This window comes from Alexandromys fortis, unplaced genomic scaffold (assembly GCF_014885135.2).
Source record: "Alexandromys fortis isolate MF-2015 unplaced genomic scaffold, M_Fortis_MF-2015_v1.1 scaffold_6, whole genome shotgun sequence".
NCBI classification, from domain to species: Eukaryota; Metazoa; Chordata; class Mammalia; order Rodentia; family Cricetidae; genus Alexandromys; species Alexandromys fortis.
In genome coordinates, this window is record NW_026067902.1 from 17,366,818 (window position 1) to 17,386,327 (window position 19,510).

At 43.5% G+C, this 19,510-nt stretch overlaps 2 protein-coding genes across 6 annotated transcripts in view; one reads left to right on the forward strand and one right to left on the reverse strand.

The window, feature by feature from the left end:
- Positions 1 to 4,065, reverse strand: part of Wdr76 (WD repeat domain 76) — a 34,552-nt gene extending 30,487 nt beyond the window's left edge. Inside the window, exons 1-3 of one of the 5 annotated variants that reach the window (XM_050134353.1) lie at positions 3,934 to 4,042; positions 1,232 to 1,333; positions 209 to 586 (exon numbers count right to left, since the gene is read on the reverse strand). In XM_050134353.1, coding sequence (XP_049990310.1) covers positions 209 to 586; positions 1,232 to 1,294 — 441 coding nt within the window. In that variant the 5' untranslated portion in view covers positions 1,295 to 1,333; positions 3,934 to 4,042. Of the gene's footprint in view, positions 1 to 208; positions 587 to 1,231; positions 1,334 to 1,443; positions 1,463 to 3,933 lie in introns of those variants that run through there. The other 4 variants (XM_050134357.1, XM_050134354.1, XM_050134355.1 and 1 more) reach the window with 4 other exon arrangements.
- A 56-nt stretch (positions 4,066 to 4,121) lies between these two features.
- On the forward strand, positions 4,122 to 19,510 carry Mfap1 (microfibril associated protein 1). Its single transcript, XM_050134365.1, has 9 exons — positions 4,122 to 4,324; positions 6,558 to 6,777; positions 10,640 to 10,769; positions 11,116 to 11,303; positions 14,206 to 14,314; positions 14,398 to 14,558; positions 17,028 to 17,187; positions 18,731 to 18,820; positions 18,906 to 19,510. Exons 1-9 carry the CDS (start codon positions 4,246 to 4,248, stop codon positions 19,086 to 19,088), a joined length of 1,320 nt encoding a protein of 439 aa, XP_049990322.1. The 5' UTR covers positions 4,122 to 4,245; the 3' UTR covers positions 19,089 to 19,510.

Consider the following 19,510-nt stretch of genomic DNA (forward strand, 5'->3'; position numbering starts at 1 on the left):
CTCCTACAACCTCCACTCTCGTGTCAGAGCACATACGTGCACACTCGCGTGCAGACACACACACACAAGCATGTGCATACACAAAACGTGTTTTGGAATTTACATTAGCTAATAAAACAGATTTTGCTAGAAATCCTTCCCCCTCCCCCACCTTCCAGACCTTCCCATTTCAAAGTGAGATTAGATTACTAGAACTAACCACTCTTACCAGGCCTGGGGAACTATCTTCGTCGCTGCTTGCCATGTTCACACTGAGAGTCACTGGCTCGGCCGTGTTCTTGGGTTCCAGCTTGGTACTTTCAGTACCGGCATCCGAGGGTGGTTTCAGCAGAAGGGATTCTGCCTTGGAAGATACAGTCTTCATCTTCGAAGTTAAAACCTCTCTACAAGTTTTCTTCCGGCCGGTCTTCTTACGAGACACCGCATCGTAAGAATTATTTTCAAATGGGGATCTGGACAATTTAAATAGCTTGGTGTTGCTGAGCGAAAATGGAGAAAGATAAACCTTAGCTGTTTTCCCTGAAGTTGTGTGTACTGGTCTCAAAGAAGTATAATCACTATTCTCATTTTCTTTATATTCATTCACCTATTGGGGCAATAAAGGAAAAGAGCATTAGAAATCCGGATCCTATGTTCTTCCTTACAAGACACTAAACAAATCGTCCTAAGTCTAATTCCTACTTCATAGTAACAACATGATTCAAACTGATGGTATGTTAGGAAACTTTTCCCCTCTCCAAAATCTGGATGCTTAACTCTCTAACCTGAAAGGAATTACTGAAGGCACTTCTTAACCTCAAGTCTGTAACTGAGGCAATTACGCCAAAGGTCAGATTCATGTTAGCAGTAATTGCTTAAAGCTGACAGTAACTGCTGCAAAGCAAAGGCTGGGAAGCCAGAGGAAAGGTACCCGAGACACGTCCTACGATTTTAGAGGTTTTTGTTGTTGTTGTTGTTGTTGGCGGGAGTGAGGAGGGTCTCACCAACAAGCTCTGACTGACCTAGAACTCACTATGTAGACCAGGCTGGCCTCAAACTCACAGTTCCACCTGCCTCTGCCTCCCGAGGGGTGGGTTAAAGGCCAACCAACCGTAATTTATAAATTTAGTAGGAAACTTTCCTCAACACTTAACGACCTAATTTAAGAAGAAAAAAAGGCAGGAATTATGGCTTTTCCTTGGCGCCAGGTTCCAGTGTCTAGCAGCCCCTCCCAGGCCGAATCAGGTCTCACCTGCACCTGGGAACACTGTTTGGAGGCCGCCTTTTCCTCAACTTCAACGTTGGACCCAGACATCTTTCTGCCCCTGAGCAGCTGGGCTCTGCCCAGTAGAACCTAGGCGAGATTGGGAGTGGCCTCGAGTGAAGATCCCTGGGAGCAGGCGGATTCCCTGAGCCAGAAAGCCTTTAGGCGCATTTTTTTGTTTTGTGTCTTCAATCACTTACCCATTTAGATAAAGTCTTATCGACCACTAAGCCAGCAGGTCACCTTTCCGTTGGGCTGGCTAACAAAAAACTCTAAGGATTCATCTGTCTCCACCCCCTAAATGCTGGGTGCTGCCGGGGGCGCGACAAACGCTCTAACCTAGAGAGCCACCTCCCCGGCCTCCTAATCCTCAGCTTCCTGAATTGGGAGTCAACACTTAAATGGGTTCTGTAATACTGAGGGCTAGCAGGTCCCGAGATCTTGCTTTGAAAAATACTGGCTCATTAGCTTAGAAAAACACCACACCGCTGCTTTGCAGCACGACCCTGAAAAAGATCCATATCCTCAAATGCCGTAAGGATTGGGAAACAAATGAACACAAAATTCAATAAACAGCCTGAGAAAAATGACAGTCGGTAAAGTGCTTGCATTAGGACCTGAGTTTGATTCCCAGCACCCAAAGTAAAAAGCTGGGGATACAATAGCAGCATATGCAAGGTGAGACATGCAGAGTTTTGAGGCTCCACGGCTAACCAGACTAACCTAAACAGACCCCCCAGGTCCAAAAAACACTCTCAGAAATAAGTGGGGCCAGAGAGCTGACTCAACAGGTAAGGATACTTGCCACGCAAGTTAGTGGTTTTGATTCCCAACCCACATAAGTACGATTTCTCATTGCTGTCCTGATCTGTGCACCAACACACAAATAAAAACAAAAATAAGATTTTTTTTTTAAAGTGGACAGCTACTAAGGAAAGTCATCCAAGATTGGCCACTGGCCTCCATGCGCATGCGTGCACAAAGGCATCCTTTCCTTCAACCAGCAGCTGTGCAGTCAACATTCAGCCTGGACCCCGCCCACCTCTGCCCCTTGCGGAAACCACAGGCTGGAAAAGCACACGTGACTGCTACTGTACTTCCTAATAAGGGGAGCAGCGAAGCCTGGTCACCCAAATGTGGGAATGCAGAGGCAGGTGGATCAGGAATTCAAAGTCATCATCAGCTTCATAGGCAGTTTAAGGGAGGCATGAGCTACATGAACCCCTGTCTCAAAATAAGGGGGGGGAGGAGGTAAAAAAAACAAAAGTAAGCATTTGTGTTGTTGGTTTCTAATAGCTGACAACGCTGTTTAAATTGCGCGTGACTATCTGCTCACCTGTTTTGAACTAAAGAAAACCCACATGTGGTCAGTGTGACCCAGAACTGCTGTCATGGAGAAGACAGCAAGTAGGAACCCATCAGTCTGGGCTACATAGAAGGACTCTTTCTGGGGGCAATGTCCTAGAGGACTTTAAAAGCCGAAACAGGGGCTGGGAATGTAACTCGGTAGGATGCTCCAACTTGGCCTCTCCCCAGCGCCACATAAAACCAGGCATGGCGACCCACACCTGTAATCTCAGCTCTAGGCAGGTGAAGGAAGGAGGACCAGAACTTCAAAGTCATTCTCCATTACTCTGAGAGATAGAGACCGGTTGGGAAAACAAACATAAAAAAGGCTGCCCCAAGTCAAAAAAAAAAAAAAAAAAAAAAAAAAAGCTAAAAGCCTCAGAATATGGGCATCACCACATAAGATTTCCATACACTCTTTCATAAAGTCAGGACCTTACTAAGCCTTTTCCTCGTGTTCTCTTGGATTGCCATGAACCAAAACAATGATCTCCATGCTAAGGCTCACTCCCAGCAAGTGTTCTACTGCTGAACTGCACCACCAGCTCAAAAACATACATTTCTGAGCTAATAAATTCATAATATAAGTTTTCTATAACAGGTAAAGTGACACCTCTGTGTAGAAGCCTAGCTACTCAGGAGTCGAGGGTGAAAAACACACAAAAACCAACTTGGAGGAAAAAACAAACAAAACAAAAAACCTGCCTGAGCAAGGCAAAACAGTCTCAAAACTAAAGGAAGAATAAAGATTTGTCTCTTGAAACCCCCCCCCCAAAAAAAAGGATAAAGATTTGTCTACGCTAGCCCTCACAACTTATTTAAAGTTTGCCAGTTTCCTGTCTTCACCCAGGAAGGGCCCAATTGTGGAAAACAAGTGAAATAAATTGATAATTATATTAGTAGCACCTTCAAGGTCCTCTATAATACAGTACTCCCAGATTTTTCACTTTGTAGAACTAGGCTCAGTCTCTCAGAAATCCGCCTGAGTCGGCCTCCCGAGAGCTAGAATTAAAGGCATGTGCTCCAGTCAACAGAGGGATAGTGGATTTTTTTCCTTTTCTTTTTTCTTTCTTTCTTCCTTTCTTTTTTCTTTTCTTTTCTTTCTTTTTTTTTTTTTTTTTTTTTTAGGCAGGATCTCATTCAGATGCCCAGGCTCCAAAACGCGGCAATCCTGTGTCAGCTTCCCAGATGCCAGGATGCCAGGCACGACCCACACCTATCTGGCTCAAACTTTTTACACTTCTGAGCTTTTAACATTATGCACAAACAGCCCCTCACTATCTGCTCAGTTTCTTCAAAACATAACTAATGAAACCTTTAATCCGAACCTTCCTGAGCCTTACCAAAACACCAAAGAAGCAACTGCCCGCCAGAAGGAGCTTCCAAATCCTGAGAGATTGAAGGCGGGAAAATTGCGTACGGAAACGCGCGAATTATCAGTCCAGCCCCTTTAAGCAGGCCGCGCTCAGCGGTCCTCCAAAATCCCACAATCCTCTGCTTGTAAATTTCCGGTTCCTCTAGCTCTGCCGGAAGTTGTTTCTGTCAGTCGCGCAGCACTATCTGGCGGAGCTAGGTGGGAAGCGGTGTTGTGTTTCTTGGGCTTCGCTGTTGGGATTTTTTATCAAGCTTTGGGAGTCTTCACCGCAGCCGTCACCATGTCGGTCCCAAGCGCACTCATGAAGCAACCGCCTATTCAGTCTACGGCTGGGGCCGTCCCAGTTCGCAATGAGAAAGGTACTGGCTCCCCTCCCCTCCGGTTTGATCTTACCTTTCAGCCTCAGTATCCCTCAAACCTGCCTTAGGGAGGCCATATCAGCCCCGCTGACCCTATAGACTTAGCCTTAGTTTATTCCTCCGTCCCACCCATATTCGCACCCCATTATGTAGCTGGGGGACGCGGGATCCACTCGACTTCGTGAGATCCTCTCTCAGTATAAAACGTAAAGGAGGCTAGAGAGGTGGCTCGGCGGTTCAGAGCACATACTGTCTTTCCAGAGGACCCGAGGTCAGTTCCATATCAGGCGACTCAGCAACTACTTGTATCCCTAAATCAGGGAGATCTAGCATCTCTGACATCTGCCGGCACCTGCACATAGCTACACACAGCATCGTTAAAAGTAGGGAGCTGAAGAGATGGTTCAGCACCTAAGACTACTTGCTGCTCCAGCTTGTTTGTGCTTTAGAAGGGATCATCTGGTTCAGCATAGAGCTAGAGGAAAAGAAGGTAGAAATTGGAAAAATTAGATCCCCCCCCCCCCGGGCGGTGGTGGCATATGCTTTCATCTCAGCACTTGGGAGGCAGAGACAGGTGGATCTTGTGAATTCAGGCTGGCCTTAAACTGGAATTAAAGGTGTGCACCACCACCTGCCTAGAGTATTAAACTGTGTTGTAAAGGATATACATAGCCTCTCGGGGAGGAGCTAGGGAGATAGCTTTGCCTTCAGTGCCTGAGTTCAGACCCCGAGCATCCACGCGAAATGGATATACCCCTCTTGTAGGAAGAAGAGAAGAGAGGGAGAGTATTTGAGGTTTGGTGGCCAGCTAGTGTCACTGAAACAGCAAACATCAATTCAGTGAGAGACTGTCTCAAATAAATAAATAAAGGCCGAGTGTGATATCGCACGCCTTTAAGCACAGCACTCAGTAGGCAGAGGCAGACAGATCTCTAAGATTGAGGCCAGCCTAGTCTAACTTACCCAGTTCCACATCAGCCAGGTCTACATAGGGAAACCCCATCTCTGAAAAACAAGTGTCTGGACTGGAGGGATGGCTCAGTTGCTTTTACAGAGGACTGTGAGCCTCAGTCATCCATAGCTGTTATTCCCGGAAATCAGAAGCCCTCTTCTGACTTCCTCAAGCACTCAGCATGTTTGTGGCAAGCATTCATACATGCTGCCGAAACAGTCATATACATAAATATTTTAAATTTTGGTTTAAAAATAAGGTGGAAAATGATCAAGGCACCTGAATCAACTTCTAGCCCATCTGCATAATTGTGCGTACACCACTCATATACACACAAAGAAATCTCAGATCTTTAAAAAAGAAAACTGTGTGAGTGAGCTGGGCAGTGGTGGCGCACGCCTTTAATCCCAGCACTCTGTGGGCCCAGGCAGGCAGCTCTCTGAGTTCAAAGCCAGCCTGGTCTACAGAGTGAGTTCCAGAACAGTCAGGGCTACAAAGAGAAACCCTTTCTCCCCATCCCCACCCCCTACCCCACCCCTGCTCCTAAAAAAAAAAAAGTTTCATGTTTCCACTTAAATTATTCTTGCTAATATTCTGGGCACTGTTACTAAGAATTTGTTTAATAAGGGTGCATTTGCTACTTTTCTATTGCCATGATCAAGGCAATTTATAAAAAAGAGTTTATTTGGGTTTCTGATTTTAGAGGATTAGAGTCCATGGAGGCAGAGCAAGGTATGGCAGCAGAAGCAGGGAGCTGAGGGCTCCTGTCTTGAACTGCAAGCATGCAGCAGCGAGAGCGAGAGGAGTACACAGGCACTGCAGTAGGAATGGTGCATGACTCTGGAACTTCAGCTTACCCCTAGTGGCATACTTCCTCTAGCAAGGCTGCATCTCCTGAATAGACTCTTAACAGCACCACCAACTGGGACCCAAGTGTTCAAACACCTGAGCCCCCAGGGAACGTTCCCATTCAAATCATGATGACAAAGCATGAGTTTGTGGTGGGGGGAAGAGGGGTCTAGAGTTTCACTACTCACAGTCTTCTGCTTCATCGTCCCCAAGGTACCTCTTGATGTCTTGGTGTTGGTATTCATAAAATGCCTTCTCCTGCCATAGTCTTTATAGGAAAGCACTGAGAGATGGATGTGCAGTTGGATAATGGCTGCCGTATCCTCTTTAGACTCTGGTCCATCAGGAACCCAAGGCTCTGTCTTCATAGACCAAGAGTTGAAGGGAATTGGGAAAGAGGTTACTGAAACATTAATTATCTCTCTTGCCCAGGTGAGATTTCAATGGAAAAAGTAAAGGTAAAACGTTATGTGTCCGGAAAGAGGCCAGATTATGCCCCTATGGAGTCCTCAGATGAAGAGGATGAAGAATTTCAATTCATTAAGAAAGCTAAGGAACAAGAGGCAGAGCCTGAGGAACAGGAAGAGGATTCGTCCAGTGACCCCCGACTTCGGCGTTTACAGAACCGCATCAGTGAGGATGTAGAAGAGAGGTAATGAGTGGAGTTGTGTTTCCTGAACTCTGACCTCTCATGGAGATGACAACTGATATGTGTCCTACTGTGTGCCGTACACACTGTCCCAATAGGTGACACTTGCTAGTTCTTACAAGAGTGATGCCTATACCTATATTAAATGTGAGGAACTAAGGCAGCAAAGAGTTAGGGAAGTGACATGACCAAAGCCAGGAAGTAGCAGCTTCAGAAAACAGCTCTGTATATCTAGGCCTAATGACTCTAATTAGCTTCTAAAGATATGTCTAAAATTTGAGAAACTGATTTTATCTTTTTTTTTTTTTTATTTTCGAGACAGGGTTTCTCCATAGCCTTTGGTTCCTGTCCTGGAACTAGCTCTTGTAGACCAGGCTGGCCTCGAACTCACAGAGATCCGCCTGCCTCTGCCTCCCAAGTGCTGGGATTAAAGGTGTGCGCCACCACCGCCTGGCTCCTTTTTTTTTTTTTTTTTTTTTTTTTTTTTTTTTTTTTTTTTTTTTTTTTTTTTTTTTTTTTTGTCTATTTTCGTTTTGGTTTTTCAAAACGGATTTTCTGTGTAGCCCTCATCATTCTGGAACTCATTCTATAGACCAGGCTGGCCCCAAACTCAGTGATCTGCCTGCTTCTACCTCCCAAGTCCTGGAATTAAAGGCATGTGACACCACCAGCCCAACATACAGTTGTTTCTTGTTGTATTGTAGCCCAGAATGACCTAGGGTGGCAGTGATCGTCCTGTCTGGCTTCTCAGTACTGTCATTACAGGTGTGAGCCACACAGCTTGCTCTTCTGCTTGTTCTAAAGACCAGTAAGTAAAAATGACAAGTAGGAAGAAAGATAGGGTGTGTGAGGAGATTCATGTCGGAAAGAGAAACTCCCAGTTAGAAGTCAGAGCAGACAGGATATCCTGAATTTTCACAACTCGTAGTGTTTCAATTTGGGGGCCTGGCAGGGTGTCCCAGTATATAAAATTGTTTGTCATGGCCTGACAACCTGACTTCCATCATCTCTAAGACAGACTCCCAGAATTTGTCCTTTGATTTCCACAAACATGCTATGGCACATGCATGTCTGCATTCATTCTTATCCTCTGTCTGTCTCTATCTGCATCTCTTATCTCTGGCACATCATAAACACTCACAATAATATGAATGAAATTTAAAATGTGTAAATAAAAACAATTCACAGATGGCATGGATCAAAACAGTTCCAATTATTTATTTACTTATTTGTTTTGGTGTTTACCTTTTGAGTTTTTGAGAATTTTATGTAGCCCAGGCTGGCCTTGAGCTCAACACGTCATGAGCTCCTTAACCTGCCTTCACTTTTCAGATTGCTGACCCGTGCCTAGCCATTTATTTTATTAAATAGATAGATCCAAGTAACTTCAGTATTTATGTCCTAACAACTAAACCACTTGAACATTGTATGCTACAAAAGAAAATGTCCTATTTCACCCTTACAAAACCAGTTACTTACACTAGTAACTCAATAGAAACTGTTGGATACTGCCAGCTTCTCAGACCTTTCCTATCAATTTTCATGTTTAATTGCCTTTTATCACAGCAGCCACCAAATCCTGGTCTCACAAAAATACTATCCTGCTGAGGGCAATGTAACAAACCTAATAAACTGAGCTACTTGAACCATTAAAAAGATCCCTAATGTGCCCCCCCCCCCAGGTCATGCCTAAACTTTTTTTTTAAGGGGTTGGAGAGATGGCTCAGAGGTTGAGAACACTGGCTGCTCTTCTAGAGGTCCTGAGTTTGGTTCCCAGAAACCACATGGTGATTCATAGCCAACCGTGGTGGGATCTCATGATCTGATGATGCCTTCTTCTGGTGCGCAGGTGTACATGCAGATAGAGCTCTCATACATAAAATAGATTTAAAAAAAAAAAGCTTAACTATGTACTCTGATACTCCGTTTTAGTCTTTTGGGTTATATGTATAATTTTTAAATTTTTTTGAAATTAAAATATATCATTTCCCTCTTTCCTCTCTCTAACTCTCCCCTTACTATCTCAAATTATTGGCCTCTTTTTCTTTCTTTGTTGTTATTGTTGTTTTTCTCTGCGTATGGCCCTGGCTCTACTGGAATTACCTTTGTAAACTAGGCTGACCTCGATACTGCTACCTCGAGATATTGCTACCTCTACTTCCCATGTGCTAGGATTAAAGGTATGCACCCACCTGCCAGCCGGCCTCTTTTTCTTAAGTTATTGATTCACATACACACGCCTGCCTAAATATATAAACACAACCTGCTCAGTCTGTATAGTGCTACTTGTGTGTGTATGATTTCAGGGCTGGCCATTAGTATAGTAATAGTAATAGTATAGTATAGTATAGTATAATATAGTATAGTATAACCAACTTGGAGGCAGGGACTCTTCCCTGGGGAAACCTAGTTTTTCTTCTCTCAGTATTTCTTAATTACCTGAAGTTCTTTGAATGAAGCTGAGGCCCTATGAGATTTCCCCTTTCTAAGTTAGTTTGTCTATTGGTGTAGTCCTTGTTCGGGTCTTATTTAGGCAGCCATGTTGCTAAGAATTCATGGGTCTGTAGCTTCCCTGACATTTCTAGGACAAGTACTTTCACAGCAGACTTCCTGTTCCCCTGGCTCTGGAAATGTTTCTGTCCCCTCTTCTCCGATATTCCCCAAGCCTCAGGTGCAAGAGTTATGGTGTAGAAATTATTAATTGCAACTGAGTACCACCTGATCATTTCATTCTTTGAATTTAGATTGGTTGTAGTTTTCTGTAATGGTTTTCTTCTGTTTCAAAGAAAGATTTCTTTGATGAGGGGTGAGAGCTATAGTTATAAGTATAAATATTTAGAATACAGTTAGGAATTAAGCTGGTTTAGTAAAGTAGCAGTTCCAGGTACTCCTTCAGGATCTCAGTAGCTATGGATAGTCGGCCAAGTTTTTAGTACCAGACATGGTTTCCCTCTTGCTGAACAAGTCTAAAGTCCAATTAGAGAGCTTTTGGTTACCACTAACATAGGTGTGTCATTATTACACCCATAAGGTTATCATGCTGTGCTGGTAGTTATTGTAGTTCATAGGATTCATAGCTGGGTAGGGCTTTTGATTGCTTCCCTCACTTGAGAACTTGCATGGTGTCTTCTGGTACTGTGCAAACTACTCCTCAAGGAGGGGGCTCTAAGATCAGGTACAGCTTGGATTCTCTAGATCCTGTGTCCAAAGTACTTGGTGCCTTCAACAGTAGTCACTTGCCTTCAACCTCTGGGAGGCTACCAAGAGCAACAGTGGTAGCCTGTAATGTTTTGGGAGTTCTTTGGACTCCCCTGATCAATAATATGAGAGAGCAGCTTGTCATTCCTGGTTTGGGGGTTTTTTATTAGATGGTCTGTGGCTGAGGAGGTAAATATTGTCAACTAAGGTAGGAAATTTTTATTTAAATTATATATGTATGTGTGTACACAGACGTATATATGTCATATCTAACTTTAGATAGACAGACAGCAATATGATTCCTTATTACTTTTTCAGACATTCTACTGTTTACTGTTTTAGTTTCTGGAATCTGAACTTTAGTTTTTCTATCTTAAGACTTCAATATTAGGCAGGTGGATCTCTCTGAATTTAAGACCAGCCTGGTCTACAGAATGAGTTCAAGGTCAGCTGGGGCTAAAGAGTAAAACATATTGGAGAGGGGGAAAGATAGAAGTGGGGAGAAAGAGAAGAAAGAAAGCAAATGATGTAATTTCAGGACATTGCAAGCAAGCAAATGTGGTTGGTGTTCATATATATATATATGTGTGTGTGTATGTGTGTGTGTATATATATTATTCATATATATATAGATATTGATAGTACACTTGGAAACTCCGCTTTTCAGATTGGCTCGACACCGGAAAATAGTGGAACCTGAAGTGGTAGGAGAAAGTGACTCAGAAGTAGAAGGAGATGCCTGGCGCATGGAACGAGAAGATAGCAGTGAAGAAGAGGAGGAAGAAATTGATGATGAGGTAAGAGGGAAGAACATGGGATGTTTCCCCCAGGGCACAATGAAAAGTTGAGACCAGTACTCATTTTTGAGGCTATACAGGTATAAGATTTGCTACTCTTAGCTGAGCTTTGGTTGTGATTCCTATTTGTTGGGGATACGACAGGAAACTAAATCATGCTGGATTTTGCTTCCTCGTGTCAGTGTTTCTTGAACCTGTTGAAGATAAAACCAAAGCTATACTAGGGACTCAGCAGTAGGACTTGGACTTAGTGTAAACAAAGCCCTGAGTTCAGTCCTTAGCACCAACCAAACAGATTTGGAGCACAAGCCGTTTGAATAACTGGCTAAGATAAATGCCTTCATAGGAAATAGAGCGGCGCCGTGGCATGATGCGTCAGCGAGCACAGGAGAGGAAAAAAGAAGAGATGGAAGTCATGGAATTGGAAGATGAAGGACGCTCTGGGGAGGAGTCGGAGTCAGAGTCTGAGTATGAGGAGTACACGGACAGTGAAGACGAAATGGAGCCTCGACTTAAGCCTGTCTTCATTCGAAAGTAAGTGTGTGCCAGACCTGCTCAGCCAGGCCTGGATTCCCAGCTACTCAGCAGGCTGAGGTAGGAGGATTGCTAGATCAAGACAAGCCTGGACAATTAAGAAAACTCTCTAATTCTCAAAAAGGAGGCTAACATTATCGGTCAGTGATAAGTGCTTGCTTAGTATGCACAAGGGCCTAAGTTCAATCCCCAGCGGAGGAAAGGGGGAAAATGTCAAACTGGGGCAGAATCCACATGGTTAAGTTCTAGGCCTGATAGTAAAAGACTCGATATCCCACATTTTCCTGCAGTGTAAATCTTCTTCCAAGTGCCCTGGTTCTATAGCAGAGGTGCTGAGAAGTAGCCAGATGTTAGCAGATTTGCCTAAAAGTGTTGTTTTTATCATTCTACTTTATCAATAAAGACTCAGGAGCCAGATGCTGGGATGAAAACAAAACCTGCTAACTCAGAGAGGCAGAGAAGGCACCCAGCTGACCTTCCTCCTGTTTTTTTATCCCATCTGAAACAAAAACTCCTCCAACTGTTTCTCCTTTCTACTTCCTGTATCTCTCTTTCTCTCCCTCTCCCCCTCTCTCCCTCTCCCTGACATCCCAACTTCTCCTCGCTCTATGGTTACTTCCAGTCAACTAGTTGCTTGCTCTGACTCTTGACATATGATTGACTTTATTTAAATAACATGATCTCCTAGTTCACAGTTCATATATCCCACAACATAACGGTGATTTGGGTATGTGTGTGTCCTTTGCTGTGCCGTTTAAGATGGCCAAAATTCACTATGAGGCCTAGACTGGCTTCAGACTTGTGATCCTCTTGCCTCAGCATCCTAAGTGCTGGGCTTACAAATGTGCCGTACTAATCAAATTTTTTTTAAGATTTATTTATTTATTATGTATGCCATGTTCTGTCTGTCTGTATGTTTGCTGGCCAGAAGAGGGCACCAGATCTCATTACAGATGGCTATGAGCCACCATTTGGTTGCTGGGAATTGAACTCAGGACCTCTGGAAGAACAGTGCTCTTAACCTCTGAGCCATCTCTCCAGCCCCACTAATCAATTTTTATTGAGGCTGTTTTTGTTTTGTTTTATCTGAGTGATACTAGAGATAAAACCCATGTATATGCTAGGAAAATGCTTTAACACATTACCAGGGAAAGTCATGTTTTAAACACAAAATTAAGCTTACAAAACAAGTTTCTCTTTCTTTCCTAATGCCTAGGAATCCTACTGTTTATAGTTAACCCAGCAAAATCCTTGTTAAATAGTCAGTTATCAATGATTAAGGGAATTTTGGTGCTGCAAAGTCCTGAGATGAAGGTAGCCATTGTGACACACACCTGCACTCCACATCCTTGAGAAGTGGTAGATAGAAGTACTATCTCAGACATCCAATGTTCAAGGCCAGCCTGCATTGGTGGGTGAGAAGATGGCTCAGTAAAATTCCTATGTGAGGCTTGTGTGGGTTACATGAGTCCCTGCCTCAAAACAACAAAACGGCCTAGAATGAACTGTTGACACTGTAGTCCCAGCTGTTGAGGCAGAGAGAAAAGGATACAAGTTCAAGGCCAGGATGGACACTATAGTGCCTTCTTGTTTCAAAATAAAAAGAGTGGGACCAGCCAGATGGTTCAGTGGGTAAGGAACTTGATACCAAGCCTGATGCCTAAGTTTAATCTCTAGTTCCCATTTGGTGAAGAAGAAAACCAATTCCCAGAAGTTGTCTTCTGACCTTAACCATTAGGTACATATATCATACACTCATATACAGAATACACTCAAAATAATAATATGGAGAGATGGCTCAGAGTTTAATAGCTCTTGCTGCTCTTCCAGAAGACCTGGGTTCAATGCCCAAGAGCCATACAGTGGCTCATAACCATGTCTGATTCCAGCTTCATGGGATTCGATGCCCTCTCTGGCCTCCATGGGTACCAGGCATGTATTCAGTATACAGACATACATGTAGGCAAGACATCCAATCACATGAAACTTAAAAAGTTTTTTTGGGGGGGAGGGGGGACAGGGTTGAGACAGGGTTTCTCTATGTAGCCCTGGCTGTTCTGGAACTCAGCTACATAGACCAGGCTGGCCTTGAAGATTTTTTTTTTTTTGTAATAATAATAAAAGAGCAAAGGATATAGCTAAGTAGTAGTACATTTGCCTCGTGTGCCAAATCCAGGGTTCAAATCCCATTACCAGGAGAGGAGAAAGTGGTCATGCTATATTTAAGGATAGAGAAAACAGCAAATAACTCAGTTGGTAGAGAACTTACTTAGCTAGGCATTGTGGTAATTGTTTTCAATCCTAACATTCTGGGAGGATGAGGCTGGAGGATTGCCGTGAGTTTAAAGCTAACCAGCGCTCCATAAACTTCTTGTCAAACAAACAAGATGCTTCAAAAGATGGCTTAGCGGATAAGATCACTAGAGTTGTCTTCCAGAGCACCCAGGCTCAATTCCCAGCACCCACATGGCAACTAATAGCCATCTGTAACTGCAGTTCCGGGGTGTCCAGTGCCCCTCTCCTAGACTTTGTAGGCATTAAAAGAAAAACTGGACATGGTGGTACCACATCTTTAATGCCTGCACTCAGGGGCAGAAGCAGGTGGGTCTCTGTGAGTTCTGGGCCTCCCTGGTCTACACAGGGAGTTTCAGACCTGTGAAGGCTGTGTAGTGAGGCCCTGTCTCAAAAAAGTAAAATAAAAATGAAAAAAATTGAAGAAAAGTTCTAAAAGACCAGAAATACAACATCTCGTACACACTGAAGTCTTGTTCGTTCAGTCTTGGTACTGGGGGAGGAAACAGAGCTGAAATGCACCTGGGTTGGGCTTTGGCTTGGACTAAATGTGAAGGGCACAGTTCCGCACTAAGGACTTTGGGTAATGAACAGGACCTCTGTGATGCAGGAAGGACCGAGTGACAGTTCAAGAACGAGAAGCAGAAGCATTGAAACAGAAGGAACTGGAACAGGAAGCAAAACGCATGGCTGAGGAGCGGCGCAAGTACACACTAAAGGTGCTGGGAGGGTCCTGGATTGAGTGCAAGCCTCTGTGTACAGCGAGATGGACTCGAGTAGCTGAATTGTTTTCCTTACCCAGATTGTAGAAGAAGAGACCAAGAAAGAGCTGGAGGAGAACAAGCGGTCTCTCGCTGCCCTGGATGCACTCAATACCGACGACGAAAATGATGAGGAGGAATATGAGGCATGGAAAGTCCGAGAGCTCAAGAGAATCAAGAGGGACAGAGAAGACCGAGAAGCGTGAGTATTGGGAAGGCCACTGGTGCCTCTAATGGCACTAGTTTATCTGCGAACAGCTAAGATCCTTTAGTTTCCTATTAAGCACAAATATTACTAGTTTCTCATGTTGTGACTCAGAATTGAGTTGCTTGAAACAATGGTACTGTGTTTTTCTCAGCGGTGGAGGTTGACCAAGCAGTTCCTATAGTAGTGCTTACTTGAGCTGGAGGACTGCCTGGGCCAGAGCGTCCAGAAGCCCTTCTCCGGCATGGCTAGATGCTTCATTTCCCCTCAGTCTTGCTTTGCTCATACTTTACCCTCCAGGCATGGTGGAAACTGGCAGTGTCTCCTGAGTTTTAGGTTCCAGAGCTCCTGTGTCACTTCTGTGCTATTTTTATTATTCAGATGGAGCCGCAGGGCAGTCCAGGAAAAGGGGGCAGAAAAGCATATCCTACCCCTAGGAGGGCAGAGTGGCAAGCAAGTTCCTTTCTGCACTACTAACCCACAAAGCAAAGCTACCACTACATAACTGTCTTTATTTGTAGTTTATTTTGTGTTCTTTACTGGGCTTTCTTTTTTTTTTTTTTTTTTTTTTTTTTTTTTTTTCGAGACAGGGTTTCTCTGTGGTTTTGGAGCCTGTCCTGGAACTAGCTCTTGTAGACCAGGCTGGTCTCGAACTCACAGAGATCCGCCTGCCTCTGCCTCCCGAGTGCTGGGATTAAAGGCGTGCGCCACCACCGCCCGGCCTGGGCTTTCTTTTTTTTTTTTTTTTTTTTTTTCCTTTGAGGCAGAATCCTTGGCTGACCTAGAGCTTGCTATGTAATCCAGGCTGCCTCAAACTCTTAGAGATCCACCGGCCTCTGCCTCCTGATTACTAGACTTAAAGGTGTGTGCCACCATGCCAGGCTTGAGATTTTTTTTTTTTAAGATTTATTTATTTATGTATTTTATGTACATGAATGTGCTGTTTCATGTATACCAGAAGAAGGCATCATATCCTGTTACAGATGGTTATGAACTACCGTGTGGTTACTGGGAATTCAACTCAGGACCTTCAGTGTTCTCTCAACCGCTGGTTGAGCCATCTTCCAGCCTGAGATTTTTTAATTATGTGTATATATGTGTGAATGTGTATGGATATGTATCTGTGTGAGGGTTGGTGCCTGTAGAATCCAGACTAGGGGATGAATATTACGTTCCTTATAGCTGGAGTTGAGTCTTTTTGTTTTTTAAGAGAGTGTTCTATGTGACCTTGAGCTTCTGCTCCTCTGACTTTGCCTTCTAAGAGCTAGTTAGCATGTGTTCCACGCCCAGTTTGTATGGTGCTAGAGACAGGAATCAGGCTTCATGCACCCTAGGTAAGGATTGTACCACTGAGTCACATCCCAAACCCTTGTATTAGACTTTAATGTTAAAATTATATGTACACATAATATTTTTCTGAGAAAAAGGATATTATCTCCCTTTTCCCCCAGAATAAGGTTTAAAACCCACTGTACTTAATATTGGTAATTCTTAATTTGTGACGTGATGTATGAAGTACAGTATGCTTATGAAGGATTATGAGCAAAATCTTGCCAGTTATTTTGTTTGGGTCTTTTATTTGTTTGTTTTTATTATTATTCTAAGTATTGCCATGTAGCCATGGCGCTTTTTTTTTTTTTTTTTTTAGCTCTACAGCTCCCCTCCCTGCCTCTCCCCTCTCCCCTTCAACCCTCCCCCAAGGTCCCCCATGTTCCCAAATTACTCAGGAGATCTTGTCTTTTTCTACTTCCTATGTAGATTAGATCTATGTAAGTCTCTCTTAGTGTCCTCATTGTTGTCTAAATTCTCTGGGATTGTGGTTTGTAGGATGGTTTTCTTTGTTTTATGTTTAAAAACCACCTATGAGTGAGTACATGTGATAATTGTCTTTCTGGGTTACCTCACTCAAAATGATGTTTTCTAGCTCCATCCATTTTCCTACAAAATTCAAGATGTCCTTTTTTTTTTTCTGCTGTGTGGTACTCCATTGTGTAAATTTGCCAGTTATTTTGAATTCATTCTAATTTTGTTTTAAAAGCTAATGTATTTGAGGGAAGACAGAATTAGTGTAAAATTAAGCAGTAACAATATATCTGAACCTCAGAAAGACTAGAATCAATTTTGGGACGTTTATAGTCCTGTTCTGGCAAACACAATAATGAAGACCAACTCATGTTTTTGTTCATTGTACTCCTGATCTTGACTTCTAAAAGCAGTGACCAGAACTAAAGGAGTAACTGGGTTTGACAGCTTGAGCCTGTCCATAATACTAGCAGTTAGGAGAGGAGGCATGAGGTTGAGAGTTCCAGGCCAGCTATATAGCAGACCTGCTGTGAGTGAATTAGTGTGAGTGAGCGAATGAAATAGGAAAAGGCGCATGGTGCCTGAAAGAAGGTGAACCATTATCTTCAGCTGTTTGGGCTTTCTGAATTCAGAAAAATACTAATACTTTTGTTCTCTGGATAGACTTGAAAAGGAGAAAGCAGAAATTGAACGCATGCGAAACCTGACTGAGGAAGAAAGGAGGGCTGAACTTCGGGCAAATGGCAAAGTCATTACCAACAAAGCTGTTAAGGGCAAATACAAGTTTTTGCAAAAGTATTATCACCGGGGTGCCTTCTTCATGGTAAGTGAAAGGGGAGTCAGAAAACTGGGCAGTAGTAATAATAGCTTACAGACATGTCCAGCCTTTTGACATTGTGACATTACATTGTCATCTGCACAATTAAACCAGGGCATTAAGTAACTCAGAAAGAAGTATCATTGAGATACCTAGGACAGGCTGGGGCAGTTGTGGCATACACCTTTAATCCCAGCACTTAGGATGCCCTAGGCAGGCAGATCAGTGAGTTTGAGGCCAACCTGGACTAGCGTGAGTTCCAGGACTACACAGAGAACCCCTGTCTTTGGAGGTGGGGGATGATACACAGTTTTGTGCTAGGCTACATTTGTAACTCTCTTGGGGCAGAGTCAGTCAGTGAGGTTGGACATACACTCAAAACACTTAGTTCTTTTCCCCAAGAATGAAAATGCACTCGTTAACAAAAGGAAGCAGCAAGAATCATCAACTACTTTGTTTTAAGCCTAGCTCTCGGAAAGTGAAGCTATGGATCTATATACTCCACTAATTAGGTTCTCAAACCCTTTAGAAGTCATAGCCAGGAGGCAGAGACAGGCAGATCTCTGTGAATTTGAGGCCAGCGTGTTCCAGGACAGCCAAGGCTGTTACACAAAGAAGCCCTGTCTCGAAAAACCAAGAGCTGCATTTTAGAAACATTGTGGTGGCTTCTATAATGTGAGGCCTAGAGAGATGCTTCAGTGATTAGAACAATGGCTGCTCTTGCAGAGGAGCCACATGTGATTCCTATCACCCACATGGCCCTTCTCAACTCAACTGAAACTCCAAATCCAGGGGCATCCCACACCTCCTTCTGAGCTCAACGGGCACCAGGCACATAAATGGAACACAGACATATATGCAATTACCCATACACATAAAATAATTTTTTTTAGGAAAAAAAAAAGAGGGGCTAGAGAGTTGGCTCAGTGGTTAAGAGCACTGGCTGCAGTTGCAGTTCCAAAGGACCTGGGTACTGTTCCCAGCACCCACATGGCTCACAACTGTCTATAACTCCACATCCAGGGAATCAATACCCTTACAGACATGCATGCATGCAGGCAAAGCACCAATCACATGAAATAAAAATAAATATTAATAATAACTATAAGAAGATCCTCCAACCCAGGTGAATAATTCATAGGCTGTAGTAAATAAATGTACAGGAGATACTCAAATTTTGAATCTAGATCATTGACAGAATGATGTTCCTACATATAAAAAAGTAAAATCAGGAAAGGAATCTGCCTTGGGAACATTAGGAATGATTTTCACCCACTATATTTCAGGTTCTAACACAGTGTCCAAGTAAAGGTGCACATGTAAAAGGATTGGGGATGTAGGGACTTTAGAACTGAACCTGCATGAATGAGCAGTGAATGCAGGATCAGAACAGGCTTGTAGGGAGCATAACAGTATCAGAAAACACCGTCTCCCCACCTTTCTGAAAGAAAGGCTCATTACCCTCTGGTTCCTTTGTTGTGTTTAATAAGTTTGTGGTTTGCCTATGTGGAAAGTAAAAACCACAGACTGATAAGGTTCTTTTCCACAGGATGAGGATGAAGAGGTCTACAAGAGGGATTTTAGTGCACCTACTCTTGAGGACCATTTCAACAAAACCATTCTTCCAAAAGTCATGCAGGTATGGGGATTCTCAGTAAACAAAGCAGACTGGGGGCTGAGCATGGGGGTTTGTTTGCTGTCATAATTGTCCACCCTTCTTTCAGGTCAAGAATTTTGGACGGTCTGGTCGTACCAAGTACACCCACCTTGTGGATCAAGATACCACTTCCTTTGACTCTGCATGGGGCCAAGAGAGTGCCCAGAACACAAAGTTCTTTAAACAGAAGGCAGCTGGGGTACGTGATGTATTTGAGCGCCCATCTGCCAAGAAGAGGAAAACCACCTAAGCTCCAACTGCTTATTCCAGCTGCGGGACAGGGGATCTGGTCCTCAGTTTTCTTTAACCATTGCTCACATAGTTCTTGTACAGAGCCTTCTGGACTTGCTGCCGTGACTTGTGTCTGAGGGGGCTTTGTAAGGGGTTTGGACTCAAACAGAGAAACCCCCAGAAAAGCACCAACCAGGCAGGATTGGAGGCTTCCCACTTAAAACTGTTTCTACCATGGCTTCCCATATTGACTAGGGACTGTTCTGAGTTTATTTTTCCAGCACCTTAGCCTGGATCAGATATGTGGGCCTATGAGTGGATGCTACATTACTTCTTCCCTAGGGTCAGCAGTAGGATATCAGGAACTCTAAGCTCAGTCCAATCTGTTTTTGCATTTGGGGTGTTGAATATACTTTTCTAAGTAAACATACTTTTTTGGTC